The sequence below is a fragment of the Delphinapterus leucas genome, chromosome 8, assembly GCF_059928025.1.
Source record: "Delphinapterus leucas isolate spDelLeu-1000000601 "Yukka" chromosome 8, BTC_Dleu_Yukka2, whole genome shotgun sequence".
Taxonomy (NCBI): domain Eukaryota; kingdom Metazoa; phylum Chordata; class Mammalia; order Artiodactyla; family Monodontidae; genus Delphinapterus; species Delphinapterus leucas.
The window spans coordinates 94,106,925-94,125,115 of record NC_143136.1 but is presented as its reverse complement, the minus strand read 5'-3'; the positions used below and the strand labels follow the sequence as shown (position 1 = coordinate 94,125,115).

General features: G+C 36.9%; 1 protein-coding gene across 7 annotated transcripts in view; it reads right to left on the bottom strand.

The window, feature by feature from the left end:
- The window catches only part of ZRANB3 (zinc finger RANBP2-type containing 3), a 279,900-nt gene that overhangs the window by 88,283 nt on the left and 173,426 nt on the right, over positions 1 to 18,191 (bottom strand). For all 7 annotated transcript variants that reach the window (XM_089916041.1, XM_089916045.1, XM_089916044.1 and 4 more), the window contains 2 exons: positions 6,069 to 6,240; positions 4,612 to 4,728 (listed from right to left, as the gene is read on the bottom strand). In XM_089916041.1, the coding sequence (XP_089772167.1) occupies positions 4,612 to 4,728; positions 6,069 to 6,240 (289 nt within the window). The remainder of the gene's footprint in view (positions 1 to 4,611; positions 4,729 to 6,068; positions 6,241 to 18,191) is intronic.

The following is an 18,191-nucleotide window of genomic DNA, read 5'->3' as shown; positions in this document are numbered from 1 at the left end:
TACCTCTCTCACAGTGGCTTAAGGCTTTTGATTAGTGTGAGTTGAGAAAACTGTCCAGGAAATAGGTAGGGTATTGTGCTTGTACGCTACCAGTAGGGGTGCTCTCTCATCTCCTAGTCAGCATGTGGTAGAGGCCAATGGAAATAAAGCTTGTGAGTGAGTATGGACTCCCTGTGTCAGGAACTCCTATTATTTTGGACTGTCATGGCAGCCTATGCTCAGCTTTTATAATTTTGTTACATTTTATCTGTTTTCTTCTTATCCACTTTTATGGTAGCTACGTTTTTACTGCTGCTCCGCCAAAGAAAAACATTTTATATGTCTCATCTCTCCTCTCAACAAACTAGGAAAAGAAGGAAATTTTCTCACCTAGGAAAGGGCATCAGTAAAAATCTTAAAGATAAAATCATAATCAATGGTGAAAGACTGAATGCTTTCTTTCTAAGACTGGCAGCAGGGAAGGCTATTCAACCCTACCACTTCTGTTCAAAATTGTACTTTTGTTCCTTCAATGTGATAGGCAACAAAAATAAATAAAAGGCATACAGATTACAGGGAAGAAACAAAAGTACCTTTACATGCAGACAAAATGATGTCTATGTAAAAAATCCTAAAGAATTTACCAAAAAGCCATAAGAACTATTAAGTGAGTGCAGCAAGGTTACAAAATAAAAGACCAATATACAAAAATCAATGAACATCCTGTATATAGCAATGAAAAAGTAGAAATTTAAATTTAAAAGTACTATTTACAAAAAAAAAAAGTACTATTTACAAGAGCATAAAAAGACATGAAGTACCTAGAAATAAATCTAACAAAATGTATTCAAGAAAACTAGAAAGCGTTGCTGGGAGAAATTAAAGACCTAAATCAAAAGAGAGAGATACTCTCTTCATAGATCAGGAGATTGAATAATATTAAGAAGTCAATACTCAATACCACCTCACACCTGTTAGAACAGCTATTATCAAAAAGAGAGGAAGTAATGAGTGCTGACGAGAATGTATAGAAAGGGATCCCTTGTGCACTATTGGTGGAAATGAAAATTGGTGCAGCTGATATGGAAAATTGTGTGGAGGTTCCTCAAAAATTTATCTGGAACTTCTGTATGATCCAGCAATTCCACTTTCAGGTATTTAGTTAAGAAAATGAGAACACTAACTTGAAAAGATATATGCACCCCCATGTTCACTGCAGCATTATTTACAATAGCCAAGACAATATAAGTGTCCACTGATGTATAAATGGATAAAGAAAATGTGGTATATAGGGGACTTCCCTGGTGGCGCAGTGGTTAAGAATCCACCTGCCAATGCAGGAGACATGGGTTCAATCTTGGGTCCGGGAAGATCCCACATGCCGTGGAGCAACTAAGCCCATGCACCACATCTACTGAGCCTGCGCTCTAGAGCCCGCCACCCACAACTACTGAAGCCCACATGCCTAGAACCCATGCTCTGCAACAAGAGAAGCCACTGCAATGAGAAGCCCGCGCACCGCAATGAAGCATAGCCCCGACTCACCACAACTAGAGAAAGCCACGCGCAGCAACGAAGACCCAAAGCAGCCAAAAAAAAAAAAAAACATGTGGTATGTATATATATACACAATGGAATATAATTGAGTCATAATAAAGAAAGAAATCTTGCCATTTGCAACAACATGTATTGTTGAGGGTATTATGCTAATAAGCAAAATAAATCAGACAGAGAAACTCAAATACCTTATGATCTCACTTATATGTCAAATCTTAAAAAACAAACAACTCCAACCCCCACCCCACCAAGCTCACAGATACAGAGAACAGACTGGTGGCTGACAGAGGCAAGGGGTTGGGGGCAGTGAGTGAAATGGGCAAAGGAGGTTAAAAGGTACAAACTTCCAGTTATAAAATAAATGGGTCACAGGACGTAATCTACAGCATGGTGACAGTAGTTAATGACACTGCGTTGCATGTTTGAAAGTTGCTAAACAAGTGGATCTTAAGGGTTCTCATCACAAGAAAAAAATTTTGTGAGTATACATGGTGATGGAGGTTAACTGAACTTACTGTGGTGATCATTTTGCAATATATACAAGCATCAAATCCTTATGTTGTACGCCTGAAACTAATAAAACGTTGTATGTCAACTGTATCTCAATTTAAAAAAAGAAGTCAATTCTTACAAATTAATCCATAGACTCAAAACAATTCCAATCAAAACTGTACATACTTAAGCTAATTCTAAAAACTCGTAAGGAAAAGCAAAGGACTTATAAGGGACAAAACAATTTTGAATAAGAATAAAGTAGGGGTGAACACCATGTGATTTCAAGACTTATTATAAAGGTAGAGTAATCAAGCCAATGTAGTATTCTGTAAGGTCAGATGTACAGATCAATGAAACAGAATAGAAAGCTCAGAAACAGACCTATACATATATAACCAAGTGATTTTTTATGAAGGTGCCAAGATAACTCAATGAGGGAAAAACTGTCTTTCCAACAAAGAGTGCTGGAACAACTGAAAATCCATATGCAAACAAACAAACAAAAAAACCACAAAATCAGAAAACAAACTGAACCTCCACCCTGAACAAGCCACCACAATGAGAAGCCTGAGTAACACAACAAAGAGTAGCCCCCCACTGTCTGCAACTAGAGAAAGCCTGTGCGCAGCAACAAAGACCCAGCGCAGCCAAAAATAAAATAAATAAATTTACATATATATAAAAAAATAAAACAGAAATGGGATCTACAGACTTAGAAGAATTATTTGGAAATGACATATATGTTAGAGAATTTGTTTCCAAAATATATCAAGGGCTCTTATAACCCAATATAAATATGGGCTTGATATGAACACTTTTCCAAAAAAAAAAATGAATGGCTAAAAGGCACATGAAAATATGCTCAATATCATTAGTCATTAAGAAAAGGCAAGTTAAAATAATCATGAGATACTACTACATACTGAGAAAAATAACTAAAATTAAACAGACTGACAGTACTAAGTGCTAACAAAGATATAGGACAACTGGAACTCTGACACATTGCCAGTAGGGATGCAAAATGATATGGCACTTGGAAAAACAATTTCACAGCTTTTTATGAAGTTAAATCTATGCTTTCCATATGACCCAGCAGTCCCAGTTCCAGCTATTTACTCAAGTGAAATGAAAATACGTCTATACAAAGACTTGTACATGAATGATTAAAACAGGCTTATTCACAATAGCCCAAACTGAGACTATGCCAAATGGCCATTATGTGGTAAAGGAATTTTAAAAAATTGTTATATTAATATAGATATATAAATATTTATGTATCCATACATTGGAATATCAGTCAGCAATATAAATGAAAAAACTAATGGATCAATATTCAAAAGCTTTATGCTAAGTGAAATAAGCCAGACAAAAGGCTACATACTATAGGATTCCATTTTTGCGACATTCTGGAAAATTCAAAACTATAGTGATAGAGAGCAGATCTGTGACCACCAACGTCTAGAGGGAGATGTGACGGAAATGACTACAAAGGTGCATGAGGAAACTTTTGGGGGTAATGCAAATATTCTCTACCTTGATTGTAGTGGTAACTGACTATATGTATTTGTCAAGCCCCATCAAACAATATGTTTTAAAAAGACAAATTTCACTGTATGTGAATTATACCTCAATAAACCTCTCTTTAAAAAATTATGTTATAGAGAAAAAAAAAAAATTATGTTATAGGGACTTCCCGGGTGCTGCAGTGGCTAAGAATCCACCTGCCAATGCAGGGAACATGGGTTCCATCCCTGGTCCAGGAAGATCCCACGTGCCGTGGAGCAACTAAGCCCGTGCGCCACAGCTACTGAGCCTGGGCTCTAGAGCCCGCGAACCAAAACCACTGAAAGCCTGTGCGCCTAGAGCCCATGCTCTGCAACAAGAGAGGCCACCACAATGAGAAGCCTGTGCACCACAATGAAGAGTAGCCCCCGCTCGCCACAACTAGAGAAAGCCTGCACGCAGCAACGAAGACCCAACGCAGCCAAAAATAAATAAAAAATAAAATTAAAAAAAATTATGTTATAAAAGATCTCAGAATTGGAGAAAGATGACACTCATTAGTATGTATAAGTTCAACCATGCCGGTAAAAACAGCAGACACTGTGTGATGTGTCTACTTGAGAGTCATACTGAGATTTAAAAACTCTAATTTGCAGTTTTGGACAAACAGAATGTGAACACATCTATCTGTAGGGATCTAAAAACATAATACCAATTAAAAATGATTGACTTACATAAAAAAAGATTATTTGTAGCAATTATGTAGGAACACCATGGAAAAAGCTGGCAACAAACATGAATATATGTAAGTCCTTTAAATGAGAAAGTGTAATATATATTATACTCCCTCATCAAACTATACCCATATATAGAAAAGGATCGATATATGAACAGGTATAATAGTGTTCATTATACTACTGTTTACTTAGAATATGTCTGAATTTTTCCATAATAGAGATTAAAAATTAAATGGCAAAGACATGTTGCAGTATGCAAATAAGCTGCATAATTAAAAATAATTAAATACATTAAATAATTTGTATCAAGACAAACACATGATGGCCCAGCAATGAGTACCTTGGCAATAGCAGTTTGTTTAAACATGCGAGTAAACAACCCCACGACAGTCTTGGTGGCACCTGAATTTGGAGCTCTCATTAATTTTTCCCACTCTTCAAAGCTGGAATTCAATTCCTATGTAGGAGAAAATAATGTTTAGAAATACAGCATAAAGAACATAGCAATTAATGCAATAATGAATCATGTCCTATTTATTTTTTTTATACAGAAATATATATATATGAAGAAAAATTCCCATAGGTGCCAGTGTGTTGATTTAAAAAACATCAATCAGTGTGGATGTAGGTCAGACACGTTTACGCTAATGACAGAAAGCAAAGACAAGGTGCGGGAGGAAACCAAGCCCTTTGCTAACATCATATATCAAACAACTGCAGCCTTCTCTTACAGAAGAGCATGTAGTCAAGTAAAAATAAAAATTTAAGAAAATTTTTAAATAAAATAAAAATTTTATGTAAAAACAAAAACTTAAAGAACTCACAGTAGCAAAAATATATATGGTAGCAAAGCATTTTTTACTAAAAGCATTGAATTTATTTAAATAAGCATAAAGACGGGGAATATTAGTTAAATAAAATGTAACACAGTCATATATTAACTCTTATTTTTCTTTTGTTAAAATAATGGATACAGAAAATCAGATCGTTTTTATTTTACCAATAATATATTGCTCAATGTTTACAAAATTCTTAGTCTCAGCTTTCAAGACAAAACAAGGCAATAAACAGTCTCTGTTGACAAAGTTATATCCAGATTTGAAGAAATTTCAGAGACTATAAAAGCACTGTACTCCCCAAAAGTAAATGTAGACAAGGATTACCTAATCTTGTATTACCAATTCTGGTTTCTAATATGTTGAATTTTACATCTTACAACATGATCACAGAGCTTCAGGATTTCAAGAACAGGAGGCTGGATCCAAATTATCCTAGAAGACAGCTACTCGTACTTTAAAAAAAAAAAATCCTACAGCAAGAAAAATAACTTCCCTTGATAATTATTGGGCTTCACACCCTACATATACTTAGAATTCTTTTTTTAACATCTTTATTGGAGTATAATTGCTTTACAATGGTGTGTTAGTTTCTGCTTTATAACAAAGTAAATCAGTTATACATATACATATGTCCCCATACCTCTTCCCTCTTGCGTCTCCCTTAGAATTCTTAATACTAAGTCTATGTTGCAGTTGAAGTGCTTTTTTTCTCTATTTAGCAGAAATATATTTTTAATGACTAAGATACTAAATCTTTTCACATTATTTGATGACTAAATTTAAATTCTTCCTGCTCTCTTCTTGAAATGATACAAAGCCAATTCATTTGGCTCTATTAATTAAACCTATTTTAAGAAAGTGGACTTTTCCTTCTGTGAAAAATGAAATATGTGCTATCTTTCACAGTATAATTTAAAATGATTTCAAATAAGACTCTCAATCAAACACGGGTTCTCACCTTGGCTGCCGCTGCTGGAAGATCAAATGGAATACGCTGTCTGATTTTAGGGGGCAGCTGGGTTAAAACTTCAGCCTTTAATCTTCTAATCATTATGTCACTTAATAGCTGATGAAGTTCATTAAGATTTGAGGCCCCTCTGCAATCCCACTGAGGTCTTTGACCAAAATATCTGTTAATATAAAGAAAACACATGTAGCAAAGCTGAACTTTAGAGTAAGAAAACAATTTATCCAGTGTGTTCTTCCTTTTAATAAGGAGCCATGATGCTGTTTATTTCTTTTTTTTTTTAAGATTTTTTTTTTTTGATGTGGACCATTTTTAAAGTCTTTATTGAGTTTGTTACAATATTGCTTCTGTTTTTATGTTTTGGTGTTTTTGGCCACGAGGCATGTAGGATCTTAGCTCCCTGACCATTGTTACAATATTGCTTCTGTTTTTATGTTTTGGTGTTTTTGGCCACGAGGCATGTGGGATCTTAGCTCCCTGACCAGGGATCGAACCCGCTCCCTCTGCATTGGAAGGCGAAGTCTTAACCACTGGACTGCCAGGGAAGTCCCTTTACTTTTATTTTTGAATGCAAATTACTTTCAAAAAGCTCAGCTTTAGAAATAGTAATGAATAAGATTACACATTACTCTCAGCTGTAGTAAATGTTAGTGTTTAAACATAGTGTTTATACTGAGTTAATAAAAGGGTGGGATGAACAGATAACTATGAATACCACTGGCATTTTGGATGACCTCACACGTGGCAGTGTGTTTAGCAGATCTAGCCCTAAATAAGCACTAACTGCAAGTACACCAGCCAGTATACGTAACAACCAAAACCAACTAAAATGATTTCTACAAATTCTAGGAGGCAATATTATCTCCCATTGAACTGTTAAGCACAGCAGATAGATCACTTGGTGATCTCTTCTTCTTTTGAACCACTGGATTGACAGCAAAGAAAAAAAAAAAGGTACAAATGCCCTATGAAAGAGAGATGGGAGAGAAAACATCAGAGGATAAGTGATTTCAACAAACGTTTAAGTCAGACAGACAAGCGGTAGCTGACCCGACAAAAGAAAGCAAGCTACAACTTAAAATGTTTGCAGTAGGGAACTTATCCTCTACATCTCTGAGAAGACCAGGAGTTGGAAGCACCAAGGACTGGCGTAGGTATTAAATCGAGTGGACCTATTGAACTTAGGCATCAGGACAGCTGGCCTAATGGCATCCCTGAATCACTGTGACAACCCCACACAAATCCACAAAATTCCCAATCATCTTCCAGGGGCCAATACTACTAAAAATAGCTACTAGAGAATAATTAACAAAGGAAAAATTCCTGTTAGGTTGTATTATAATTACTAATATTAAAAATTAAATAACTATTCATTTTAGTGGGATTTGGTGGTATATAATGCAAACAGTGTCATTTTGAGAAACCTGGAACTTGGCTGACATTGTTTTTTTTTAGTTTAATGTATTTTGATAGCAAACATACAGGAATAGTACCAAAAACATTAAAATCAAGTATTTGCATGTAGAATTGATTAGAAAAGTATAGTGAATGGATGGAACTACTGTATGATAAAATGACAGACACCACTTAGTTGTCATCAATAAGAAATGTACTTGTTTTAAAAAACTAAGGGCTGGCATTGTAAAAAATTTAATAGGTTTAGTTATAATTGTTATAAATTGAATTACTGAAACTTGTTTATTGAAATATTTTGACTTTTTAATGCTTTATGTCTCCATATTTATATTAAAACTTTATACGCTAATGAAAATGGAAAAATACTTGCCAATAACCGATTCTGTCACCTATTTTTCCATTCACAATCAAGATACTTAAGTACATTTTGACCTCATGGTAAAAAAAAAAAGAAAAAAAATCTAATTTTTGTCAATTATATCTTAATAAAACTGGAAAAATAAACTGAACAGGAAAAAAATCTAATGTTTAGGACTACAGAAAATGAGAAAAAGATGTTGGGTCTTTTTTTGTTGCCATTAAAATGAATTCTTAAGCACATTCTCCACCTTTGCAAAACATTGGGCAAGTGTACAACATGCTAAGTGGAGGTCTTTTGGCACAATTATTCCACTTTGGTACAGAAAGCACACAGGTGTTGTCACACAGGCTAACCACATAGGCCTCACTTGCCTCCTGCAGAGCACAAAATAGTTGAGCACCACATGCACAGGTCTGTTTTGAAGTTGGAGCAATCTAATTTCAGGTGCCACACACTACCAGTACCAGGCCTGTAACAATGAGGTTTCTTCACCCCTCCAGGAGAAAGCACTCTATTGAGAGAAGCTTTTGTAGCCAGTTGCCTCCTGGGTGCTTTGTCACTGGTTGATTGCAAGCTCTATGCTTGGTGTAAATGATGGTTTAGAGAAATCCTTTCATCCACCCTCCCTAATCCTCACTTCTCTTTTAGCTGGAGTCAGACCCCTTGAGGTGGTATTGACTTTAAAGAGTGTTGGCTTCTGAGCCCCCAGACTCAAGTTTGGGGTGCAAAAGGCAAATGAGAAGGGGAGGGAGGGCTAAGAGATGCCACCTGTAAAGACCTGGTCTCTTCCCCTTAAATTTGATGTAAATTATACATACTTTTTGGAATATCCTATTCTTTCTTGAAAACAGTTTTACGAAGATATAATTCATAATTCCATACAATTTACCCACTTAAAGTGTATAATTCAATAACGGTTTCTAGTATACTCACAGATATGTGCAACTACCACCACCACAGTAAATTTTAGAACATTTTCATCATCTCAAGAAGGAACCTCGGGCTTCCCTGGTGGCGCAATGGTTAAGAATCCGCCTGCCAACGCAGGGGACACGGGTTCAAGCCCTGGTCCGGGAAGATCCCATATGCCGCGGAGCAACTAAGCCCATGAACCACAACTACTGAGCCTGCACTCTAGAGCCCATGAGCCACAACTACTGAAGCCCGTGTGCCTAGAGCCCGTGCTCCGCAATGAGAAGCCACTGCAATGAGAAGCCTACGCACCACAATGAAGAGTAGCCCCCCCCTTGCCGCAACTAGAGAAAGCCTGCACGTAGCAACGAAGCCCCAACGCAGCCAAAAATAAATAAATAAAACAAATAAATTTATTAAGAAAAAAAAAGAAAAAGAAGGAACCTCGTATCCTTTAGCTATCACTCCCTTAACCGCTGTCCTGTCTACCCAGCCCTAAGCAACCACTAATCTATTTTCTGTCTCTAAAGATTTTCCTATTCTGAATTTTCATATATATGGAATCATACAGCACTGTATAGTCTTTTGTGACTAGCTTCTATTACTCAGCATAATATTTTCAAGATTCATCCATGTTGTAGCAAATAATATTCCATTGTATGGATATACCACATTTTGTTTATTCATTTATCTGTTGATAGACATTTGGGCTGTTTCCAACTTTGGGCTTTTATAAACAATGCTGCTATCAAAATTCATGTACAAGTTTTTTTGTGGACATATACTTTCATTTCTCTTGGGTATATACCTAGGAGTTGAATGGCTGGCTTGCATGGCAATTCTACGTTTAATCATTTGAGGAAGTGCTAGACTGTTTTCCAAAGTAGCTAAACCAGTTTACATTCCAACCAGCAGTGTTCAAGGATTCCAATTTCTCCACAACTTCATCAACACTTGTTATGTGACTTTTTGAGTTTAGCCATGCTAGTGGGTATGAAGTGGTATCTCACTGAGGTTTCGATTTCTATTTCTCTGATGACTAATGATGTCAAGCATTTTTTTTTTCATGTGCTCATTGGCCATTTGTATGTCTTTGCTGGAGAAATGCCTATTCAAATACTTTAACCATTTCTGAATTCGGTTGTCATACTGAGTTGTACGAATTCTTAATATATCTAGATACAAGTCCTGTATAAAATGTATGATTTACAAACAATTTCTCCTATTCTGTGGGCTGTCTTTTCATTTGTTTCTATTTACAATTTTGTTTGCTTAAGTTACCATTTATTTCAGATGTTAAATCCTAATGTTATTTACCTTGTTGTGTTAAATAACATTAGAAGTGGGACCTTATAGCATGTTGTTACTTGATGTTGGGAAGGATGATGCACACTGTGAATAAAGAAAGGTGACCAGTCTTTCCCTAATAGGAGCTATTCACCATCTACTTTTATTGTAGCCACTCAAACTTACTTTTGTATAGATGGCTGCTGGTTTTTATTTTAGAACTATATTCTTAATGAATTTTTAAAAAATCAAAGTGACACATGCAATAGTTTTTAAACTTCAAATAAAAAGACTTCCAAGGAAATAGGGTCAGTAAGTTCAGGCTTTGATTTATCCTCTTTGCTTCAAACTCAGGATAGGTAAAATATAAAGAGAAAACAAAAATCCACATTTGGGGATAAAGACAAGGTAAATGCCTCTGTAGTCCAGAAACAGAACAAAAATGTAAAGATGAGAGCAGGGTTAAAGCCATGAAGCTGCTGTTTTATGTTTAAGAGAAGGCAGTAAGAATCAAGAATCAGGGTTATAAGGACAAAGTATTTTTGGTACAGTGTTAATATAAAATGGATTTTCTAGAAACCATAAATGCTGTTAATGCAAAAGGATATTGTACTTTGCTTTATTAGAAAATTAACCCAAAGTTGTTTGCCACTTTGGAAAATCATGTCACTGGCAACAGTGACACTGAAGTAGCTGCCTTGCAAACACACACAGCTATATTAGCTTGTGTTTGTAGAGCAAGTGTTTATAATGATTCCATACAGACATCAACTTTCATCAATTTTATGATTCAGATTCCCCCCTTTAATATCTCTGAAATTCACAGAGATCTATTAGTTTAATTGTAGCAGTTCTTCCCTCAATGGTATGTAAAATAACAGTGCATATTATAATCAAGGCTGTCTTAGATTCAATAAAATCCAGTATAAATATACTTATTTCACTCTTTTTAAAATTGACTTCCAGTGTAGTCATTCCTATCTAATGATTATACAGACAAGATGGTGGAGTAGAAGGATGTGAGCTCACCTCTTTTTAAAGAAACACCAAAATCACAACTAACTGCTGAACAACCATTGACAAGAAAACATTGGAACCTACCCAAAAAGATAGCCCACATCCAAAGACAAAGAAGAAGCCACAACGAGACATAGGAGGGGCAAAACTGTGATAAAATCAAATCCCATACATGCCAGGTGGGCAACCCACAAGCTGGAACATAATTATACCACAGAAATTCTTCCACAGGAGTGAAAGTTCTGAGCTCCACGTCAAGCTCCCCAGCCAGAGAATCTGGCTTTGAAGGTCACTGGGGTTTGACTGCAGGAATTCCACAGGACTGGGGGAAACAGAAACTTCAGTCTTGGAGAGCACACACAGGGTCTCGTGCGTACCAGGACCCAGCGGAAAAAATGAGTGACCTCATAAGAGACTGGGCCAGACTTATTTGCTAGTATTGGAAGGTCTCCTGCGAAGGTGGGGAGCAGCTGTGGCTCACTGTGGCGACAAGGACACAGGTGGCAGTAGTTCTGAGAAGTACTCATTGGTGTGAACCCTCCTGGAGGCCACCATTTTCTCACCAAGACCTGGCCCCAGCCAACAGTCTGCAGGCTCCAGTGCTGGGATGCCTCAGGCCAAACAACCAACAGGGTGGGAACACAGCCCCACCCATCAGCAGACAGGCTGCTTAAAGTCTTCTAAGCACACAGCTTCCCAATAAACACACCCCCTGACATGGCTCTGCCCACCAGAGGGACAAGAACCAGCTCCACCCACCAGTGGGCAGGTACCAGTCCCTCCCCGCAGGAAGCCTGCAAAGCCTCTTAGACAGCCTCATCCATGAGGGGGCAGACAGCAGAAGCAAGAAGAACTATGGCCCTGCAGCCAGTGGAACGGAAACCACAATCACAATAAGTTAGACAAAATGAGACAGCAGAGCAATATGTCCCAGATGAAGGAACAAGACAAAACCCCAGCAGAACAACTAAGTGAAGTGGAGAGAGTCAATCTACCTGAAAAAGAATTCAGAGTAATGATAATACAGATGATACAACATCTCAGAAAAAGAATAGAGGCACGAATCAAGAAAATACAAAATCAAAAGATTTATAGACAAGCAAAAGCTAAGAGAATTTAGCACGACCAGACCAGCTTTGCAACAAATGCTAAAGGAACTTCTCTAGATGGAAAAGACCGCAACTAGAAACAAGAAAATTACAAATGGAAAAGTTCCTATCTATTTACATTCAAAAGTACATATTATTTTATTTTAGTTTGCATAATTTTTATTTTTCCCCTGTGTTATGCTGGGTTGTATTAGTTTTTTAAAAAATTACCAGTAGACATAGATTATTATATCTATGTATTTTGTTTCAGTATTAGGGGAGCATTACACAATATTTATTACAAAACGTGGGCATTAGGTCAATAGGGTTGAGAAACACTGCTCTACAATACTACTACTTCCCTGCTCTTATCATGGTCATTTACACCTATTATGTACTATATATGTAAGACTAAGTTCTGAGAAAAAAAGTTATTTAATATTTGTGCATGTCAATCTTTAACACAAAGTAAATAAATAAAAGCCCATAAGGAGCAATAAAGACCAAATAAAGTAAACGAACAAACAAAACCCCCACAACATTTGAGGAAGATGAATGCACAAGATCTTAAATGCCTTAAATTAGAAAATTGTAAGTATTATGAAGGTAAATGTAACATGACATGCAATACAACATAGCTACAAAGATGGCAGAATAGTGACTCTTACCACAAATAAAATGTGAAGAAATAGCTCATAAGCTAAAAAACGGTATTAAACGGAACTCCTCATACAGTCAAATTCTCTTTACCTGGATAGGTGTACACCAAGGCACGTTGGTAGTTATGAATTACTCCATCTCCTGCCTTCTAATTGCTCCCACACAACAGTAAGTTTAGTTTCTCAAATGCAAATTATATTATTCCCTTCCTTAAAAACTTTCAAGAAAAATATGAGCAATGATGTTTCCCTCTTCCAATACCATAAACTCTTAGTTTATTTTTAAGATTTATTTATTTGTTTGTTAATTTATTTTGGCTGCACTAGGTCTTCATTGCAGTATGCAGGATTTTTTTTTTTTTAGGATTTATTATTTATTTAATTTACTTTTGGCTGTGTCGGGTCTTAGTTGTGGCATACAGGCTCTTTGTTGCAGTGCGTGAGCTTCTCTCTGGTTGTGGCGTGTGAGTTTTCTCTTCTCTAGCTGTGGCAGGCAGGCTCCAGGGCACGTGGCCTCTGTAGTTGTGGTGCACAGGTTCCAAAGCACATGGGCTCTGTAGTTTGCAGCACGTGGGCTCTAGTTGTGGCGTGTGGGCCTACTTGCCACATGGCATGTGGGATTGTAGTTCCCTGACCAGGGATCAAACCTGCATCCTCTCCATTGTCAGGTGGACTCTTTGCCACTGGACCACCAAGGAAGTCCCCAGGATCTTTTTTAGTAGCAGCATGTGGACTTCTTAGTTGCAGCATGCAGACTTCTTAGTTGCGGCATGCAGAGTTCTTAGCTGTGGCATGCAGACTCTTAGTTGCTGCATGCAAACTCTTAGTTGCGGTATGCATGTGGGATCTAGTTCCCTGACCAGGGATTGAACCCAGGACCCCTGCACTGGGAGCACGGAGTCTTACCCACTGGACCACCAGGGAAGTCCCTCTTATGGTTTTTAAGTGTTCTTAAAAATTCAGCTTGGAAATACAATACTAAACCAGGAGTCTCCATGCTTTATCAGTTTTATGAGATTAGACGATAGTCATAAAACACCACTAAATATGGGAAATTAGTTCTTCCTATTATCTCATGCTCTCTCAATTGCCAGCCCCAGACTCATAATCATGAAAGTTATGAGTGAAATAATAATGACTGAAAATTTCCCCTAGTTAATGTCAGATACCAAACCACAAATCCAGAAAGCTCAGAGAATATCAAGCAGGATAAACACCCAAAAAACTACACCCAGGCATACCACATTCAAACTTCAGAAAATCAAAAATAAGGGAAAAAACATTGAAAGAAGTCAGGGAAAAAAATAAAACACCTTACATATATGGGAGCAAAAATAAGAATTATATATAACTTCTCCTCTGAAACGAAAGCAAGAAGAGAGTAGAGTAAAATATTTAAAGTGTTCAGAGAAAACCCCACCACCCTAGAATTCTGTACCCTGCAAAATTATCCATCAAAAGTCAAGGTGAAACAAACTTTCTCAGACAAACAAAAATTGAGAGGATTTGTTCATAAGACCTGCTTTGCAAGAAATATTAAACGAAGATCTTCACTGGGACAAAATGAGACAGTGCCATGGACATATATGCACTACCAAATGTAAAATAGATAGCTAGTGGGAAGCAGCCACATGGCACAGGGAGACCAGCTCAGTGCTTTGTAACCACAAAGGAGGGGTGGGATAGGAAGGGTGAGAGGGAGACGCAAGAGGGAGGACAAATGGGGATATATGTATATGTATAGCTGATTTATTTTGTTATACAGCAGAAACTAACACACCATTGTAAAGCAATTATACTCCAATAAAGATGTTAAAAAACAAAAAAAAAGAACCAAGTGAGAAAAGTAAAAGTCCTTGTGAAGAGAAAGTAAATAAATAAATGAAGATCTTTAGAAAGAGAAAAATGATGTAAGTCAGAATATCAGATCTACATAAAGAAGGCAAGAGAATTGGAGAATGAATGAGTGAAAGTAAAATAAAAACTTTTATTTTTCTTATTTTTAATTGATCTAACAGATCACAGTTTGCTCAAAATAATAACAGCAACAGTGTATTCCATTATCTCTCTCTATATATGCTTATGTATAACTGAAATAAGTGACAGCAATGATACAAGGTACTAGAGGGAAGAATGAGGATTATTTTGTTAATATAAGATACTTGCACTACTCATGAAGTAGTATAGTGTTGCTAGACCATGGTATAGTGATGACTTTTTAGATACAATACCAAAGGCATGATGTATAAAAGAAATAATTGATAAGCTGTATGGACTTCATTAAAATTAAAACTTCTGCTCTTTGAAAGACAAGTGAAGAGAATGGAAAGATAAACTCCAGACTGAGAAAAATATTTGCAAAAGACACACTAATGAAGGACTATTATCCAAAATATGCAAAGAACTCTTAAAACCCAAGAATAAGAAAACAAGTAACTCAATTTTAAAATGGCAGGATTTCCCTGGTGGCGCAGTGGTTAAGAATCCGCCTGCCAATGCAGGGGACACGGGTTCAAACCCTGATCCGGGAAGATCCCACATGCCGCGGAGCAACTAAGCCCGTGAGCCACAACTACTGAGCCTGCACTGTGGAGCCTGTGCACCGCAACTACTGAGCCCATGTGCTGCCACTACTGAAGTCTGCGCACCTAGAGCCCATACTCCGCAACAAGAAGCCCACGAACCACAATAAAGAGTAGCCCCCCTCCCGCAACTAGAGAAAGCCTGTGTGCAGCAACAAAGACCCAACACAGCCAAAAATAAATAAATAAATAGTTATTTTTTTTTAAAAATGGCAAAAGACCTGAACAGACATCTCACCAAGAAAGATATACAGATTTCAAGTAAGCATATGAAATGATTTACAACATCATAAGTCATTAGAGAATTGCAAATTAAAACAATTCGATACCACTATACATCTATTAGAATGGCTAAAATCCAAAACACTGACGACACCAAATGCTGACAAGGATGTGGAGCGACAGGGAATCTCATTCATTGCTGGAGGGAATGCAAAATGGTAGAACTATCAAGTCATGAAAAAATGTGGAAGAAACTTAAATGTATATAACTAAGTGAAAGAAGTTAATATGAAAAGGCAACATTATATGATTCCAACCAAATAACATTCTTGAAAAGGCACTACGGAGACACTAAAAAGATAAATGCTTGCTAGGGCTTACAGGGGAGGGAGAGATGATTAGGCGGAACAGAGAATCTTTAGGGCAGTGAAACTATTCTAACAAAGGTGGATACATGCCACTGCACCTTTGTCAAAACCCATAGAATGTGTAATACCAAGAGTGACCCCTAATGTAAACTGTGGACATAGGGTGATAATGATGTGTCAATGGAGTTCAATGATAGTACAAATGTGCATTGTGTTGCAGAATTTCAATAGTGTGGGAGGTTGTGCATTTGTGAGAAGAGGGGGTATATGGGAACTCCCTGCACTTTCTAGTCAATTTTGCTGAGAACCTACAACTGCTCTTAAAAAATAAAGTTTATTAATTTAAAAAAGGGGGTGTTGCATATTTCAGTTTCTACACTGCACATTTCCAGGATTCCCTCCCCAAAGCCCACTAGGGCAACAGAACTTCTGAGCTAAGGGTGCCTGCGTTGATGTCAGACTGCTTGAGATCTTGGGCTGGGGAGCTTTTAAGTGCCTAAGGCCAAGGAATTTTCAGAGGCCTATGAGGCTTTTTTTAAATGAAGTTAAAAGAACAAATTTGTGTGTGTGTGTGTGTGTGTGTGTGTGTGTTGGGGAGTATGGTGTACAAAAGCAGGAGATTCTGGGACTAGGAAACATTCCTGACTTTAGGTCTTAGCCATTTCTTTCCTGATCTTTAGTTTCTAAAATGCGTAAAATGTGAAAGTCCACTATTTTGGGGGAATGGTTGAATAAAATGTAGGTCATGCCAAACATGGACTATTAAGCAACTATTCATTAAGAAGCAGTTGATTATATGTATGGAGTAAGAAAAATGTCAAAGGTATACAATAAATGAAAAACAGAAGTTGTAGAGTAATATGTTTGATACGAAAGATTATGTATATGTGTGTGTACATGTGTATGTCTGTATAATAATGGAAACAGCGCTGGAAGAATATGCAGCAAAATATAACATTGCTAATCTTGGGGGTAATGGTGGTGGGGATTAAAAGGGTTGACATAAAAACTTTTTTTTTTAACTCCCATTTTGTTTTTAGAGGCATACTTCAGAGATACTGTGGGTTCAGTTCCAGACCACCACAATAAAGTGAGTATCACAATAAAGTGAGTCACACAAAGTTTTTGGTTTCCCAGTGTATATAAAAGTTATATACAAGTTGTATACAAAAGTTGTATATAAAAGTATACTGTAGTCTCTTAAGTGCGCAACAGCATTATGTCTAAAAGAAAAGTACATACCCTAATAAAAATATTTTATTGCTAAAAAATACTCAGCTTCAGTGAGTCATATTTTTGCAATAATAACATCAAAGATTACTGATCACGACGCCATAACAACTATAATAATAATGAAAACATGTGAAATATTATGAGAATTACCCAAGTGTGACACAGAGACATGAAGTGAGCAAACACCACTGGAAAAATGGTGCTGATACACTTGCTTAGATGCAGGGTTGCCAGAACCTTCGATTTATGAAAAAATACAGTATCTGAGAAGCACAATAAAGTGAAGCACAATAAAATGAAGTATGCCTGTACTTTGTCTACCTGTTTATAATAAGCAAACAATGCTTTTGTAATTTAAAAAATTCAATTCAGAAAAAAAATCACAACAAGTTTCACAATTTAAAAAGTTTATAGGGGCTTCCCTGGTGGCTCAGTGGCTAAGAATCCACCTGCCAATGCAGGGGACACAGGTTCGAGCCCTGGTCTGGGAAGATCCCACATGCCACGGAGCAGCTAAGCCCGCGAGCCACAACTACTGAGCCTGTGTGACACAACTATTAAAGCCCGCACGCCTAGAGCCCGTGCTCCGTGACAAGAGAAGCCACTGCAATGAGAAGCCTGCACACCACAATGAAGAGTAGCTCCCACTCGCCGCAACAACAGAAAGCCTGCGCACAGCAACAAAGACCCAATGCAGCCAAAGTTAAAATTAATAAATTTATTTAAAAAAATGTTTATAAACACCTACACTTGTTTCCAAATCCAGGAAAAGAACACATTTTTATTAGTTAACTGGACACACATCTATAATGCTTTTCCCACACTTTCCACTGCTTACCCTTTAATTGCTTCTGTAATATATTCTTTAAAGAAATAGGATAATTCAGATTTTACTCAAGCATGGATGACCAAATTTTATTTTCTATTAATAATAATTTTTAAAAGTTTCTTTCAGGTTCATAACTTATC